The sequence below is a fragment of the Primulina tabacum genome, chromosome 14 (genome assembly GCF_025594145.1).
Source record: "Primulina tabacum isolate GXHZ01 chromosome 14, ASM2559414v2, whole genome shotgun sequence".
Classification (NCBI taxonomy): Eukaryota; Viridiplantae; Streptophyta; class Magnoliopsida; order Lamiales; family Gesneriaceae; genus Primulina; species Primulina tabacum.
Window position 1 is genome coordinate 37,947,895 of NC_134563.1, and position 17,434 is coordinate 37,965,328.

The 17,434-nt window shown below is 39.8% G+C and overlaps 1 protein-coding gene across 3 annotated transcripts; it reads left to right on the top strand.

Moving 5' to 3' along the window:
- Positions 1 to 8,050: 8,050 nt before the first annotated feature.
- LOC142524123 (AT-rich interactive domain-containing protein 6-like) lies at positions 8,051 to 16,596 on the top strand. 3 transcript variants are annotated; one of them, XM_075627889.1, is made up of 14 exons: positions 8,051 to 8,341; positions 8,622 to 9,595; positions 9,712 to 9,842; positions 9,920 to 9,959; positions 11,659 to 11,711; positions 12,189 to 12,234; positions 12,769 to 12,861; positions 13,704 to 13,826; positions 13,916 to 13,967; positions 14,085 to 14,157; positions 15,071 to 15,135; positions 15,231 to 15,283; positions 15,971 to 16,063; positions 16,191 to 16,596. In XM_075627889.1, exons 2-14 carry the CDS (start codon positions 8,630 to 8,632, stop codon positions 16,293 to 16,295), a joined length of 1,893 nt encoding a protein of 630 aa, XP_075484004.1. In that variant the 5' UTR covers positions 8,051 to 8,341; positions 8,622 to 8,629; the 3' UTR covers positions 16,296 to 16,596. The 3 variants fall into 3 exon arrangements, 1 of the variants encoding a protein (XP_075484004.1); XR_012814832.1 differs by lacking the exon at positions 16,191 to 16,596 and having other exon boundaries at positions 8,622 to 9,275; positions 9,339 to 9,637; positions 15,071 to 15,283; XR_012814831.1 differs by lacking the exon at positions 16,191 to 16,596 and having other exon boundaries at positions 8,055 to 8,091; positions 8,291 to 8,341; positions 8,622 to 9,637; positions 15,071 to 15,283.
- The last annotated feature ends 838 nt before the right edge of the window (positions 16,597 to 17,434 follow it).

Here is a 17,434-nt window from a genome sequence, read left to right on the forward strand (position 1 = left end):
GGGTGAATCTACCCCACACTGATGCCCTGGTTATCCAAGCTCGTGTGACAAATTATGACATTTTGAGGGTCTTTATTGACTCGGGTAGCTCTGTAAATGTAATTTTTAAAGATGTCTTTGTGCAGATGGATTTGCAGGGCTATCACTTGGGAGCTGTGGAAACTGTCCTTTTTGGCTTTGCTGGCCATGTGGTTTACCCGGAAGGGGAGATTGTCTTACCACTAACCCTGGGCTCCCAAAATCTCAAAAGACGGTGACGACTTCTTTCACTGTAGTAGACTTCCCCATCTTCATATAATATCATTCTGGGGAGGCCGGCTATGAATGAATTGAGTGCCGTGGCATCCACCTACCATCAAAAGATCAAATTTTCTGTGGGATCCCGGGTAGGAGAAGTCCGAGGAGACCAACCTTCTTCTCGAAAATGCTATGTCGAAGCAGTTCGGGCTGATCAGAGCAAAACTAAGAGGGAAGGGAAGAAAGCGAGAGTAGATGAAGTGGGAGGAAGAGTAGTGGAGAAGGGGGAAGTACATTTTGTGACAGAAGAGAACAGAAGATGATAGAGGTCGGACCAGGGCAGCAAATCCGGGTGGCTCGGGACCTCAGTACATCCAACCGGGTTAGTCTGATCAATTGTTTAAAAGCTAATATTCAATGTTTGTCTGGTCCCAACAGGAGTTGACAGGGATCTCACCCCTAATATCGGAGCATCAATTGAATATTCTCCCGAGATCTCGCCCGGTGAAGCAGAAGAAGAGACACTTTGGTCCTGAAAAAGACAAAGTTATTGATGAACAGGTGAAGAAGCTGCTGAAGGCCGGCCACATTCGAGAAATTCAATTTCCTACGTGGCTTTCAAATGTGGTGCTGGTACCTAAGTCCACCGGGAAGTGGAGAATGTGTGTAGATTTCCGCGACCTCAATAGAGCTTGCCCTAAAGACCATTACCCCCTACCCAGAATTGACCAATTGGTGGATTCCACCTCGGGCTTTGAACTGCTGAGTTTCATGGATACTTACCAGGGGTATCATCAAATTCCCTTGGCCAAGGATGATCAAGATAAAGCCAGCTTCATCACCTCAGGAGGTACATTTTGCTATGTTGTAATGCCTTTCGGGTTAAAGAATGCAGGGGCTACTTACCAGCGTCTCATGAATAGAGTCTTTGAGAAAAAACTGGGTCGGAATGTGGAGGTATACATGGATGATATCCTGGGCAAGACTAAAGAGGTGGCACATTTCATCATTGATCTGGAGGAAATCTTTGCCACTCTAGTGCATTACGGGATAAAGCTCAACCCTGCCAAATGCATTTTTGGTGTGAAGAGTGGCAAGTTTTTGGGTTTCATAGTGACCGACCGGGGGATTGAGGTAAATCAGGAAAAAGTCAAATCCGTGTTGTGCATGCCATCTCCCCAATCTATCAAACACGTACAGAAGCTGACCGGGAGGATTGCTTCCCTGTCTCGATTTATATCCCGGTCAGCACACATGAGTTATCCTTTCTTCAAGGTTCTAAGGAAGGCCCAACAATTCGGGTGGGATGAGAAATGTGAACAGGCCTTCCATGACTTGAAGATTCACCTTGCAGAGCTCCCTGTATTAGTGAAGCCGGAGCCCGGGGAAAAACTATTTGTTTATCTATCTACTACGGAGTATGCTGTCAGCTCGGTTCTAATAAAAGAAGAAGGCTCTGATCAAAAGCATGTCTACTATGTCAGCCATGCTCTAAGAGGCCCCGAGCTCCGTTACAGTGAAATAGAGAAGATTGCTTTGGCCTTGATCATGACCGCCCGGAAGCTACGACCTTACTTCTTGTCACATCAAATCATTGTTCTTACCAATAGTCGTCTTGGCAGGATCATGACTCATTCAGAAGTATCCGGGCGGATGATCAAGTGGACAGTAGAGTTGGGAGAATATGACATTGAGTACAAGCCTCGGGTTGCCATCAAAGCGCAAGCCTTATCATATTTCTTATCAGAAATGGTTCAACCCGAGGAAGAAGAGGTATGGAGAGTGATTGTGGATGGGGCGACTAGCCTTGTTGGATGTGGAGTAGGGGTTGTAATAATATCTCCCCCGGGAGAAAAGATTAAATTAGCACTAAGGATTGACTCCCGGGTAACCAATAATGAGGCCGAGTATGAGGCTATTTTTGCTGGTATTCAAGCTGCCCGGGAAGTTGGAGCTTCCCGGATTATCCTGTATTCTGACTCACACCTCATCACTCAACAGATAAAAGGTGTTTATGAAGCTAAGGATGAAATGATGCTCAAATATTTACAGCTCATTCGAACCCAAGCAGAAATCTTTGCTGATTGGAGTATTGAACAAATACCCCGGGAGGAGAATGGCGAGGCAGATGCTCTGGCAAAAATGGCTGTTTCTTTGTCAGAAGTTAGCAGTCGAGAGGTCTTGCATGTTTCTCGGCTGATCCTCTCCACCGAGGAAGAAATATCACCAGTACCCGAGGACTCCTGGATGACACCTCTGATTAAATTCATCATGAATAATGAATTACCCGAGGACAAAGCTCAAGTTCAAAAGATTAAGAGACAAGCTCACAGGTTTGTTCTCTTAAAGAATATTTTGTACATGAGATCATTCCAGAAACCTCTTTTGAAATGTTTATCGGAGAAAGAGGTGGATTATGTCCTCCGAGAGATTCATAAAGGGTGTTGTGCTGAGCACCTCGGAGGAATATCTTTGGCCCAGAAGACAATGCTTGCCGGGTTCTGGTGGCCAACTCTTAGTCAAGATTCTACTCGTATGGTCCAGGCTTGTGAGGGCTGTCAACATCATTCAAATTTTCAACATAGCCCGGCTACTCTCATGAAGCCTATTTGGGCATCTTTCCCCTTTGATCAGTGGGGCATGGATATTGTAGGCCCTTTTCCAATTGCCCGGGCTCAGAAGAAATTCTTGATAGTAGCTGTTGATTATTTTTCCAAGTGGGTAGAAGCTGAGCCCTTAGCTAAAATCACTGAGCAGAAAGTTTTAAAATTTATGTGGAAGAACATTGTGTGCCGGTTTGGATTGCCCAGAAGACTGATCTTACACAATGGAAGATAGTTTCAGGGCAAAGAAATTAAGTCGTGGTGCCGGGAAATAAAGATCACTCAATCTTTCACATCTGTTGTCTATCCTCAAGCTAATGGCCAAACAGAAGTTGTCAATAGAATTATTGTACAAGCACTGAAAACAAAGCTACAAGGCAAAGGAAAAGATTGGGTGGAAGAATTACCCAGTGTTCTCTGGCCTTACAGAACTACTCCTCGGGCACCTACTCAAGAAACTCCTTTCAACTTGGTATACGGTTCTGAAGCAGTCCTTCCAGTTGAGATCGGGAAAACTTCTTCCCAGGTAGAATCTTACCCCGATAATAATGACCAAAGCCGGGCCATGGAATTGGACTTGGTAGAGGAAAAGAGAGACCGAGCAATCATTCGAATGGAAGCATATAGGAACCGGGTTATGAAATCATATAACACAAAGGTCCGGATCCGAGACTTCCAAGTAGGGGATCTAGTCATGAAGAAATTCAACCCTGCTGGGGATGTTGGGAAGCTGGAAGCTCGGTGGGAAGGACCTTATAAAATCACCCGGAGAGTCAGCTCAGGATCCTTTTATTTAGAAGATGCTCAAGGACATTCTCTCAAAAGGCCTTGAAATGTATTTAATTTAAAGAAGTATTATGCTTAACAGATGTAATTATTTGATGGAGAAAATAATGTAAGATCTGTGTTCTCAAAGACGTAATATATGTTTTTTATATCTTGATCCGGGAGGTACAAAGCCCTGGTTACATAATAAGCCCATGGCACTACACCCTGGCTCGGGGCACCACACCTCGACCATTCCCAAGTCCCGGGACATGTTCCCCGGCCCAAGGCTCCGTACTTTGGTTTCTAATAAGCCCAGGGCACTACACCCTAGCTTGGGGCACCGCACCTCGACCAATCTAAAATCCCAAGATGAGCTCTCTTGCCCAATTTTCCCATTTTTGTTATACGCACCAAGGTTTTATATCCGGGTTTATGGTTGTTTACATCTTGGTTAATTACTGAGTATAAGGCATTTGATTCGATTATAAAGATCAAATTCCCGGGTATTTATTTGAAGTTACCGGTTAATTCACAACACTTAGAAAATTTTCTGGTTATTTGCATAGAGGAAGTTATATTACCCGGGTTTCGTGAAGACTTGTCATAATATTATAAAGAAAAAATGAGGGAAATTGAAATTTCATTAATGAAAGCCCGAGGGCCAGATTTACAAAAGAGTAAAAAGAAGTACAATCCTAGTCTATATCTACATGTTCGGGCCCTGGCTGCTCTTCTCGGGGTGCCTCCTCCTCCTCCTCGCCCTCCTTGGGAAGGGATGCAATAGCCAGGCGAAAATCAGGAAAGTTTTCCTTATCTTGGGGCAAGAGTCCGGCTTCCTCAAATTGTTCCCGGCATTTGTCAAAGCCGGTCTGAAAAAGAGGATAGGCCTTATCTACCACGGCTTTCTTGAACTAGGGAGATTGGAGGAAGGAAGCCTGCCACTTGTTCTTATTATATTCAGCCAGGGCTAGGGCGCTCTCAGCCCTCTCGGCCCAATGTAGTTGCACCTCTGCCTGTTTGAAAAGGGCATGGATCCTCGATTCCGAGACAGACAGAGAGCCTCGCAGATTTTCCTCTCGAACAAGGCCTTCATTGATGTCATCTTGGGCCTTGTCCAGGGCCGAACGCAAACTGGCCCCTTCCTCCTAGTGAGTGGCTCGAGCCCGGGACAACTCCTCTTGCAGCCTCTCCTGAGTATCTTGGAAATGCCGGGCTCGTTTGCCAGAAACAGTGGCAGCCCCCGCGACCTCCTCAAAGGCCGAGATCAGCAGGTGAGCAGCCTGTTCAAAAACAAAGTCAGTGAGAATAAACAATAATCAGAGCCAGAGAGATTAATGAGAAAACTTACCGTCAAAAGCTTATTCGAGCCCTCAAAAAGTTTGGCAGAGGCTTGGGAGTTCTTCAAACAGGCCTCCTCATCAGGAGTAAGGAGTTGTTTGAGAATCTTGAGCCCCCTTGCCGAGGATCCCTCCTCAAGAATATTGATTCGGGGAGGCTGCTCGAGGAGGGGAGGCTGTTGGATGGGTTGTTGCCAGGGGGGGGGGGGGGGGGTGGTTGACCGAGTCGCTTGAGAGGAACTTTGACCCACCTCCCGGCTATCCTCGACCAGAATCTGCTCCGGGCTTATGACAACCTTTCGTTTCCTCTGGGTCAGAGGGACGTGATCTTCAGAATCCTCCCGGGATTCATCTCGGGTGGCCTCTTCCTCTCGTTGGGCCTCGACCCGAGCCAGTTCTGCTTGTTGGGCCGCCTCCTCGGCCTGTTTCTTCTCAGCCGCAGCCTTCCAAGCTGTCAGTTTTTTCTCCTTGGCCGCCTTCTCGGCCGCCCACTTCTTAGCAAAGGCCTCCTGTATTTTTGAGTTATCTGCACGAACAGGAGGAAGGAAACATCAGTGAAAATTGCAAATTTACATAAGAATAAAGTACAAAACAGGTATAAAAGAATATGTACCAGGTTGAGCACCCAAGCCAGCAGCCTCGTTGATCACCCTGTCCAAAGGGTCCTCAGCCCGGACACTCAACCCATAAGCTACCAGATTCTCATTCGAGATAAGAACGGATGAGGAGTATTTATGGCTCTCCACCAGGGTTTGACTCATGAGGAAAGGTTCCTCAAATTTGTAGGCTTGGGGAAGGGCAGGTTGTGTTGGAAGAGAAGGAAGAAACCCGATCAGACAAAGGAGAGGACCGAGGAGTTGAATAAAGAAATATCTTCCTTTCCACCCTTTCTGTGAGGAAGGGATGTCATCAGGGAAAATGCATTATCCCCGAGCCGGCAAGAGAAGTCATAATGAAAAACGAGGGGGCTGATGAGAAAATTATTCATTTTAAATAAAACATAGGCCGAAGCCATGATACGAAAGGAATTGGGGTGGAATTGGTTGACAGGCACGCCAAAAAATTTGGCCACCGCAATGTAGAAAGGAAGGATAGGAAACCGGAGACCATTTTTTACTTGGTCCCAGAAAAAAGTAGTACACCCGGTAGGAGGGTGATCAGCCCGGTCAAAGGGGCCGGGTACAAGGATAGAAAAAGAAGAAGGAATGGATCCCATAACCCGAATTTCCTCATCAGCCCCCGAGCGCAGAGTGCTGCTCAAAGAGGATAACCAGGGAATTTCTGGGGCATCGGGTGGAGGAAGGCCAGAAGCCCGGGCTTTGCCCTTACCCTTGTCTTTTTTAAGGACTCGGGAAGTACCTAAACAAGAAAGTTGTGAAGAAGAGGGTTTTGATTGGCGAATCGTGGGTTTTTTAGAAACTTGAGAAGTAATGCGACGGCGAGCGGGAGAAGGGGAAGAATCGGAACGCATCGCGGTGGACTCGTCACTAGGCGAGCCTCGCGCATTCGCTCCAGAGGTGAAGGATGTAGAATTCGACATGCTCAAAAGAAGGTTGAAAAAGGAGAACTTACGATTGTGGGGAAGAGGATGATGGAAGATCGCCAGAAGTAGATGATTTTGCACAAGTGGAGATTCGAGAAAAAAATTCGCAAGAGCTTCGCTGCAATTTTGAATTTGAAAGTTAATTTAAAAAAATTGGAGGGCTAATATATATAGGCGGTAGGGGAAGATCTCGGCCGTTGATCTATGTACACGTGGACGATCAGGATGCACCTCGTAAATTGTATCGGGCATGCGAAAGGACGTGCACATATATCAAGGTGTCAGACTTATCGGATTCTCGGAATACGTAACGTTTTTTCGGCGGGATTTTAATGCTAAAGCATGTGTCATAATGACACCCCTGGGACTACTCAAGGATACTAAACGACACAATATGCAAAGCCCGAGAGATTTGAGGCCCCGGTATCTTATTCAAAGCCAGGGAGATTTGAGGCCCCGGCATCTTATTCAAAGCCAGGGAGATTTGAGGCCCCGGCATAATATCTTAAAACTCGGTTGGTATCAGACCCTGGTTTTTCATCTCAACTCTAAGACATTTAAAGCCCCCGATGCTCTTAACACACTCAGAATCTTGTTTCAACAAAAGTGCGACTATGACTGATCGGGACAGCGAGTTAAGCTCTAGGCCGACTATTTTAGGGATGGGTGGTGATACCCTCATAAGGATATCCGGGTTGTTGTTAACCCGGTTTATTACTTAGATAGTCCGTATCAGAGCCATTAGGCCGGGCGCTTGCTTCAGAACTCGGGCACTTCACTTCTTCCCAAGAAATTATCATCATAGCCCGGGCTCTCAAGCAAATACCCGGGTACCCTACTACCCGGGCCACCTCGAGAATTGCACCACACTCGAGTGTGATTGGTACGGGCTGTCTAAATTTGTCAGAGCAATTTGGACTTGGAGTATTTTAGAAGTCATCAGAAGCTACAAGTATGGGCAGCCGACTTGCCATACTTAGTAGGTGGCACGAAAATCGAGGTACCTACCCCATTTTCTACTATAAATAGCAAGTATTAATGTCATTTAATGATTCTGAAATCCTTCAACTCTCAAGCACTTGCATATTTCTCTCGAATATTGCTTGTGTTTGTCTTCTACTTGCTGACTTTAGCATCGGAGTAGCTACGCCGGACACTCTTCCGGCGCCCATTCACGAGTTCCTTTCTTGTTTGCAGGTGTTGTTACAGCCATTACCTTCACTCAAATTCCCAAACACTATAAATTACTGATTTGATCCGTTGGAGCCCCTTACCCGGTTCATCGATTTCAACAAGATCGCATCACATTTGAATGCATAAGAATCCATGATTGTCTATTCTTTACATGTTTGCTTAATAAACTCATTAAAAGGGGCAGAGAAGTTAGATAGTTAAATAATAATAGCAAAGATGATATGCGACGTAACAATAGAACTTTTCTCTGTGGTGACCTTCCTTGGAATTCTTCATGGCAGTTAATTCAATACTCGATCATAAATATTTTTAATAAAAAAAATACATGCGTTACATATATTCTTTTTTTTTTAATTAAATCGAGGCAAACCCGTTCTTCCGTTTGAACTACGAAACCGCAGAAGCAGAGGTTTACAATCTCTCTCTTCACCGTATTTGTTTATTTTTGTTTGCAGAATTCTCTCACTCGCGTCCCCTCTTGCCGTATCAGAGGAGAGATCTTACATTTAAATATACAATTTTTTTTCAATTTTATTTGCACTCGAGATTCTACTCGGTTAATCATCGCTGCTCTCTCACATTCCCTCCGCATTTTCCTGCAAAAACAGGCCAAGCCCTGGATTTCATTTCATAATCGAAGCTCTGGCGGGTTGTTACAGGCTAGTATTGGCGCACCTTTTTGTCTTTCAAATATGTTTTATTTCGAATCTTGGAATTATATTTAACATAATTATGTTTTTATTGCGCCTCAGTCTTTTTTCCCCAAATATCGGGCCTTGGGTTTTTAATTCATGCGCGGAAATTCACATGTTTTTAATTTGATACATAATCAGGGTTTTGAACGGTTTAGCTCTTCTCTTTGTTTTTTTTTACCGATCCTGAGAATAATGTTTGCATATATATATATATATATATATATATATTAATAATTCTTATCAGATATCATAATGGATAAGAGTGATGTAGAGATGGAGGATATCGAGACGCTCAACCATTATACAGGATACAGTGTGCAAGAGTCTGAAGGTAAACTGCATGATGGTAGGGTTGTAAACAAAGATGAAAACTTTTCCCCTTCAATACTTGTACCAGAGGATGCAAATAAAAGCTTGAACAGTGGAGATGAACCCAGTAATTTGAAAAATGAATCAAGAGGCGAAAACACTGTTATGAGTGACATGGAAGGCAAAATTAACAGCAAGAGTAAGGTTATTGAGCCCAGGAATGCCGAGGAACCTGTAGGAGTATACATCAATGCTCAGGCCAAAAGCGAAAATGAAGAGTCAATCAGCACCAAAACTAAGGAAGTTAAGCAAACTGCAGCTGGTTGTGCACTGGAGAAACAATCTAATGTCAGTAATGAAGTGGTGATGTGCAACACTGCTAATGGTGAGTTGGAAGAAGAGAAGGCTACTGAGGAAGGCATGGGCAGTGGAAGTACTGTCGACAGTGCGATGAAGGAAATTGCAGGTGAAGATGTTGAGAAAAAGCACAAGGAGGATGTAAATCCTGTTGAACATGTTAGAATGGAAGAACAGACTACAGCAATTGCTGATGCTAGGAATAATTTGATTAAAGTTGGGAAATTTCCAAGTAAGTTATCTGCCTGTAATGTTCATCTGAGTCAGACAACTGCTGCTAATAAGCTTCTGACAGATGTGGATGAGGAAATGGAAGATCTAGCAAAAACAAGCCAGGATAAAGAAGTTGAAGATGAGATTAAAGAACAAAATAAGGAAAAAGAAGTCATTGCTGCTGAAATTGCTGCCGTAGATGGGGGTGATAATGCTTCATTTCCAAACCAGGAAGAACCTGTGACTCCCAAGTCTCTTCTCAAATTGTTGCCTGCAACAGGTGGAGACCATAATGGGGAAACCGTCGAGCCTGTTTCTACACTAGCCTCATTGCCATTGGTAATAAATGTGGAATCAGATCATAAGTTAATTCGAAGAATGGTGGTTGCTCATATGAAGTTATGACTTGTGAGATTAATAGGTGTCGTCGTTGATATTTCTCTTATGATTGTTAGATGGGAGAGAGTGATGATGGAACACCAGAGGAGCAAGCGATATTCATGAAGGATGTTGAAAGTTTATATCGAGAGAGGTCAATGGAATTTAAACCTCCCAAATTTTATGGCCAGCCACTGAATTGCCTGAAGTAAGTATTCTTTTTATTGATCTTATTATGACTGTGTTCTTGGATAAACATTTATTTCCTCATTTTTGGGATGCTAGGTTATGGAGAGCTGTGATTAGATTGGGCGGCTATGACAGGGTATGCCTGCTATTATCTTCTTTTGTTCTGCACACTCCATCAAATACTACTTCTTGGAATTTAGATAATCAACCTGGCCTTTGCACCAAATCTTTCTTTTAGGACACTTTGTCAAGTTCTTCTCTTCCCAGACACTGCATTCTAAAAGGCACACCATTGTGTGCAAGTCCATTTGTAATTCCTGCTTTGATCCCACTTTTATTTCTCTTTTGTTTCTTCTCTTGTGAGTGTCCTTGACATTCCTTTCCTTGTTACATATCTTTGTCCTCTTCTTTATTCTAAAGACACACAGGAACACACAAATGTATGTATTTCACTTATTCAAAGAACTTTAATTTTTTCCTTATTATTTGAAATTTTAGCATTTCCTTTTTTTTTTCTTCAAAAAATGCTCTTACTTAACGTATTTTAATATGGCAGTTACCTTACCCAAAAGGGCCAACACCTCGTAGGCATTGAACTAGCAAATTAAGAACAAGCTTTTGATGTTTACACATGTTTTATGTTAACTGTATATTTGTGTCTGAGATTTAATGTATGTATAAACTATATGATTCATGAAGTTTGGTGTCCTATAGAAATTTTTTCAGAATGTAATATACTTTCTGCTCTTTTTTCAACACTCTATAGAGGCAAAATATTACATATCAACTAACCTTTATTTTGAATATGTTGTTCTTATCAAGAAAGTTTTTTTTCCCGAATAATGTACTCTATCTTGTTGGTATATTTTTGTACCAATTGTTCATTTTTCTTTCAATATGACTGGTTGACTTAGGCTAGAAACACTATAAATAATTAAATATTTTCTATCTTTGATGATTTTTTTATGGATTTATCAGGTCGTTAGTTATCGAAACAATAGCCCCAGAGTTGCATCTTGCATGAGCCGTAGTGTGTAAAGAACGATCTCAAAATTCTTTGATATGCTTGTTAATTGTGATGCATGAAGCCCATTTATAAGCCACTGTCATTATTCCTAGTCTATTACTATCTGAGTATGTTTCTTGTCCTTGTCCAATAGATTATAATTTCGCTTTACTGTATTCCCACTATCTCTGTGGTACTAACAGGATGATTAAGAAATTTCTTGTCTATGTCAGCACATTATTTTTCATCTGTTCTGAGGTGGAAATACTCTTCATGGTGTAACATAAAAATGGATCGTGAAATTGTCGGAAATCATACTTGACCTGATTTTATTAGCTACTTAAATTACATATTCTCAGTTACAAATCAAATTATCTTTGTTTTGGCTGCATAGTTTCTATTGTTTCTGTAATATACGCAAAATAGCCTCTTGATTGGTATGCATTTCAAATACTTGTTCTTGGCTGGACTATAATATAAAATCAATAAATAAAATCAAATCTTTCAAGACCGCGACCATTTTGTAACTCCTGAATTTTTTAGATAAAATTTTGCAATTATTCATCATCCTACTGGTTTAATTGAGGTACAATGACTGTAGCTAAAACTGTTTAGTTTACCTTGTACTCCAGGTATAAATTACAATCGCACTAACAGGCACGAAATCGACATTGCTTTCACAGAAACCTGTTATACTATCGTAGTGGACTGGAAACTTAAATTTTCTTGAAGTATATTTAGCATGTGTAGGAACTCTTACCATCATTCTGATGATGAAGTGTCAAAATACCTGTATTCAATCGTTATGAAATTCAAGGTCTTTCAACAGGTAACTGGAGCTAAATTGTGGAGGCAGGTAGGAGAGTCATTCCATCCACCAAAGTAAGGCTCTTTTGCAAAAGTTATGATCATGCATTTTTTTTGGTTGCAAAACATGGTGTGAAATTCTTTGTTCTTTTTCTTTCATTATATTTAACAATTTATGGTACGGGTTATTGACGTATGGAATATATTTAGTTATTTTCTGAATCCTTTGAATATTGAGAGTTATTGTATCAAATGGTTGAGAGTCTTGTGGCATATATCAATTGGCGGTTGGCCTAAGATTCATCAATATAACTTTAATAGTTGATCAACATTTTTTTCCGGCGATGACACCTTTAAAATTTTCATTGTGGTGAGTGTTTGTAAATCTCGTTTTACTTTTAGGGTGCATTTTTTAATTCTAAATTTTCCATGTGTCAAATCTTCCGTAGGTAGACTTTTGTAAGTGGGTAGTTATGAACATAACTTGTTCCTTTTTAGAAAGTGAATCTAGATTATGAAAGCTGATTATTGGATTTGCCTTTTATTTTATAGGACATGCACAACAGTTTCCTGGACATTCCGTATTTTCTATGAGAAGGTGATATACTAGCTTTCATTTTCCCCTCCCATTTGATTCGGTTGTAACTGCTGTTTTATTTCCATACATCATCTGTTCTTGGTTTGAACCCATCTGAGGGGACCTAACTCATCCGTTTATATTAAAAAATTGTGCTCCTTCGAGAATTTTACAGACCGTGATAAACATTTTGTTATTGTTACTTCTTCTTTATGCCACTTCCTGATATGAATATGAAGCTTGAATTTTGCTAGTTCATTTAAAAATTATGAAAAAAATATTAATCGGATTAGGATAAAGTCCCGGTGAGATGAAGGTGGTATTTAACTGGATATCCTGTTCATCCCTTGACATGAAAGAAAGTGATTGAACTAAATTTGGAATTACTTAATATCAATACAATAGTTTCTTATAAAAAAAAAAAAATTTGGAATTTCAGAGTTTTGTATCTATAGCTCTCTGAAGTATGTGGTTCTTTTTACTTTTAACAATTATACTTGGTTCCTGTGTTAGTTACTGCGTTTGATGACATGATTCCTCGATCTATGTGGTTAGTCTCTTCTGGAATATGAAAGGCATAAGAAACAAAGTGGTGAACTTCACTTTCCAGTTGCTCCGCTCCCTGAAGCTTCTGCTGTTGACATCGAGGTTTGTAAATTTGATCTTTCTTAATACATATCTTCTTTGCGAAGGAACTTTTTCAGTATCCTTTAATTGTTTTTGTGAACTCAATTAGATAAATACCTCCAAGGAACCCAATGTAATGTTGACTTCTAATTGTGTGAGCTATACTAACCCAAGTGAGTAGGAGTATTATTTCATGCTTTGGAATGCAAGTTTAGGCATCACTACACAATCTCAATTCTGTATTGAAATGCTTTCTCATCCTCACTAGAAACACTCCAATAATTACAAAAGACTTTCGTAATTAATTGTAGTAGACTTGTTTTTTTGTGTGGGTCACTGTATCTCTATTTTTTATTTTAATCTTGTTAATTTTGTGTGGAGAGATACAACCTTGCCGTTTTTACAGGCTAGAGCTGGGAAATTTGTATCTTTTTTATATTATTGCATAATTACACTCATACACTTTGAAATTTAAACATGTCATGGAGATGAACAAATACTCCCTGAAGCTTCAATCTATCTTATTTGGATTTTTGCATATTAATGGAGGATATGTGGCACAAGAGATGCTTCATACTGATGAAATATAATGTATTTTGAAATAGGTTTCTTTAGTTTATGCAAGAAATTTTAATGGCTCAAATGTTATTTCCAGCACTCCCTCCCTCTCGCACTCTTTCCCTGCCCTGCCCTGAAACATATGCTAATTGATAGTTACGTACAAGTGTACCAATCATTGTGCCATGTTTTTAAAATGCGTATTAGATTTGTATGTTCATGTGTTTATGTGGCTGTAATCGACTGATGGTTGCATAAAAACCTAATATAATCATACATTTTTTGCATCTTTGATATGTATACAGGGAAACGGATATCAAGGATTGGGATCAGGAAGGGCTAGAAGAGACTCTGCGGCTCGTGCTATGCAAGTCTGGCACGGCCAAGACATTTTTTGTCATGGTGAAGCTGGTGAACCAGTGGCAAAGGTTTGTGGATATTGTCATCTGAAAGCACATTGTTTGAGCTCTCATTTATTTTCGCGTTGTGCGGCGCATAATGTTATGGGATATGATAGGACAAGAATCTTAACAATACGATGAAGCGTGAGAAGAGTCTCAAGAGCATTGGTAAGGGAACAGCTCGAGTTTTTGAAAAATTACAGATGAACTCTTTTACATTCTGACCTTTGCTAGAAATTGGTTTTCATTATTATTAATTTATACTAAATCGATATGTGGATTCAGGCTCAGTCAAACAGAAGAGACCAAATGAGGTAGAGCTTTCAGCCAAGGTTGCTCGGACTGAAACATCTAAGCAGTAAGTCTAGGTTAAAATATAGTTAGTCTCTATTCTTTGGGTGATTTTTAAAATATTGTTAGTCTTTATTCTTTGGGTGTTTTTTTTTTTAAATTTGTATGTGATGGTCAATTTGATAAATTTTTCTAAATTATAAGTTCAATTTTTTTGTAATTTGAGTTGAACTTGGCTGGTTGAATGGAATTCGATGTCATTTTATGTGAACTAATCAATTTCACAGGTATATTAGTTGTTATGGACTGATTTGATTTGTCTGATGTGAATTCTGATCTGAAACCGACTTTATACAAAGTGAAGGATTTGACTCTGAAATGATCGTAGCACTTCAAGCTGCCAAGCTTTAGCTCTTTATGGCTGGTTTGTGTCAGATCTTCTTTTGGTTTTGTTGCAGTGGCAAAACAAACGTTGATTGGCTTAGCAGTTGATATGAATATTGAATCGGCACGACGGACATGCTTTTTGTGTTATGTTTTTTATATTCAGAATTTTGTGCACGGACATGCTTTTTGTGTTATGTTTTTTATATTCAGAATTTTGTGCACGGACATGCTTTTTGTGTTATGTTTTTTATATTCAGAATTTTGTGCGCATTTCTTAAATGTATAAACAAGATTTGACAATTGAGATATTTGGGCCTAAACGTGTGTCTATATTTATGATAACCCGGACTGTTACTTTTATTATATGGATTAGCATGGGACTGAATTCTATGTGAAAGTAATAAGCACAAACCAAAGAATATGTATTCAACTGGTACTTTACTGATGCCCTTAATGTTTAAAGGCATTATTGTATGTGCTTGTCTATTGATTGTTTATCTTCCTTACCCAAAATATTGAATCCTCCTTGTGATATTGTTCTCCCTTCTAAAGTTTCGAGTCGGCATTGATATTTTTCAAACTTCTATTGTTAGACTAGTGACATCAGTGGTTGATATCGGTCCTCCAGCTGATTGGGTGAAGATCAACGTACGCCAAACTGTATGGTTGCATCACATTTTATTTATTTTTCTCCAATCTGGGCTTATTCACATAGATGATTAAAAGTATTGGCTGATACTGGTTTTATGTGTGCAGAAGATTGTTTTGAAGTTTATGCTTTAGTCCCGGGGCTTTTACGTGAAGAGGTGTGTACTTGTGACTTTTGGTAGTGTAGTTTTACTTTGTTTTTATGTGGTGGTTGGTTCTTCCAACCCCTTCCATACAAATAAAAAATTCATTCTCTCTTCATGTGTGTCACTGGTTCTTGATATGTGTAGGTCATTAGGTATATGTTCTTTATTTTGTTTTTTCATTTATCTGAAAGATATCATGTGGAGTAGCAAAGCTGAAAAACTACTATAACTATGTTATTATTGGTGTTGAAGATATTTGTTGGTTGTAGTATAGTTATACTTAGAGCAATCAAGACGAACAATTTCTTTTAGGTCTGGGATGTTGGTCTAATTTTGTGTTAATCTTAATTGGAATCCGTTTTTAAAGAAAGTAAAATCCAAGAATTACGATTTTATGGCCGTGCTACTGTTATGGAGAATCCCCTAACGCCAGTGTCTGCAGACTGGAATATTGTTCAGAGTTGCAATGGAATGTCTGAAACGGTTGCAAAAAGTGTCACCACAGCTAATTTGTTTGGATATTCAATTTTCTTTTAATTGTTCAAATCTTTTGTTGCAGCTATGGTTGGATGATTTGCTATTCCTGCCCGCTTAATTGGTCTTTAAGAATATGCTTTTTCTGTTGGATGCATTTCATTTGTTGTTTTTCTTCCTTTATTAGGACAAAAAATGACATTTATAACATTATTGCTGCCATAGGTGCGAGTTCAATCAGATCCTGCTGGACGTTTAGTCATCACGGGGCAGCCCGAGCAAGTTGATAATCCTTGGGGGATAACACCATTCAAAAAGGTAGCCATGTGCTCTCTCTCTCTCCTTTGCAGACATGAATATGGTGGGATTCAATTGTTTATCCTATTTAAAGGAAGCTACTTGGATAGCGAGAGTTATAAGTAATGAGCTATTGGGTGGTTTTCAGATTGTTAGCTTACCTTCAAGAATCGATCCACTTCAGACCTCTGCGGTGGTTAGCCTCCATGGACGCCTATTTGTTCGTGTTCCTTTCGAGCAGTCAAATATTTGAATCTTCCTGCATTCCTTTGAACAAGAATGCGAATGGATTAGTAGGCGTTACGGTAACCCCAATTCTTGCAGAAAAAACCTTTAAGTTTGTGAATGTGTAGGTTGACCAGTGCATGCTTGTGTGGTAATTGCATTAGCAGAATAGGTTTTCAGATGTCCTAAGTCTGGATTTTGATGGAGGTTTTTCCGGGCTGCGGCCACCACACCCCCTTTTTTAACTTACTATCTCCTCTGTGTGATCCAACCATTAGTTAGTCAATCTTGAATTTCTTTCCGTTAATGTGATTCACTTGTTTAGGTTTCGAATTTGATTTCCACTAATTTTGAATTTACCCCATGTTGAATTTCTTTTGTACGTTACGCCCTTGATCTTTTGATAAAAATGGTAACAAAATAACTTTTTAGGCAATGTCCTCGTGTAGATTCAATGACCCAATTCTTTTGGCCAAAGACCCGACGCCAATTTTCCCCGTGTCCGAAGATTTTGTTTGAACTCTAACAGTCGTATGGTTTACCATTTCAGTTCTTTTACATTTTTCGGGTAAAAAAATAGTTACATATCAATGAAGCTGTGGTATAAATATACGAATTATGAGTAATAATAAACTTTGATTTGGTATATTATTTATAAATAAGCAAAACGTGAAAATTAAAACAAGAAATATAGATACATATAATTTTGAAATTATAGAAAAAAATTGAAATTATAGAACAAATATACAAATTTATGCTACCAACATAATTTATTGATACAAATTAACAAAAAATCAAAATATCAATTGAACAAAGAAAATTAAGATATCGAAATATAAACTTTCAAGATCTTTTATTTTCCCCAAAAAAAAAACACGTTTGATGTGAATGGTAAAACTCATGGCTTGTTCCATTAATTTTAAATGATTACATTTACATATTTTAATTTATTATTCCATGCAACTTCCTAGTAACTCATGGTATATTGGGTAATCCGTAAAATTGATGGGTCATCCCCTCTCATTTGATGGAGCACTACGGTGGGTTGAGATAATCGGGTTAGGTTGTCCGTTTTGAAAGATTTACAGAAAAGCCAAACTTTCCAATTCCCACTCGATTTCTAACGCTAAAAATATAATAATAATATAATATATATACAAACCAAAG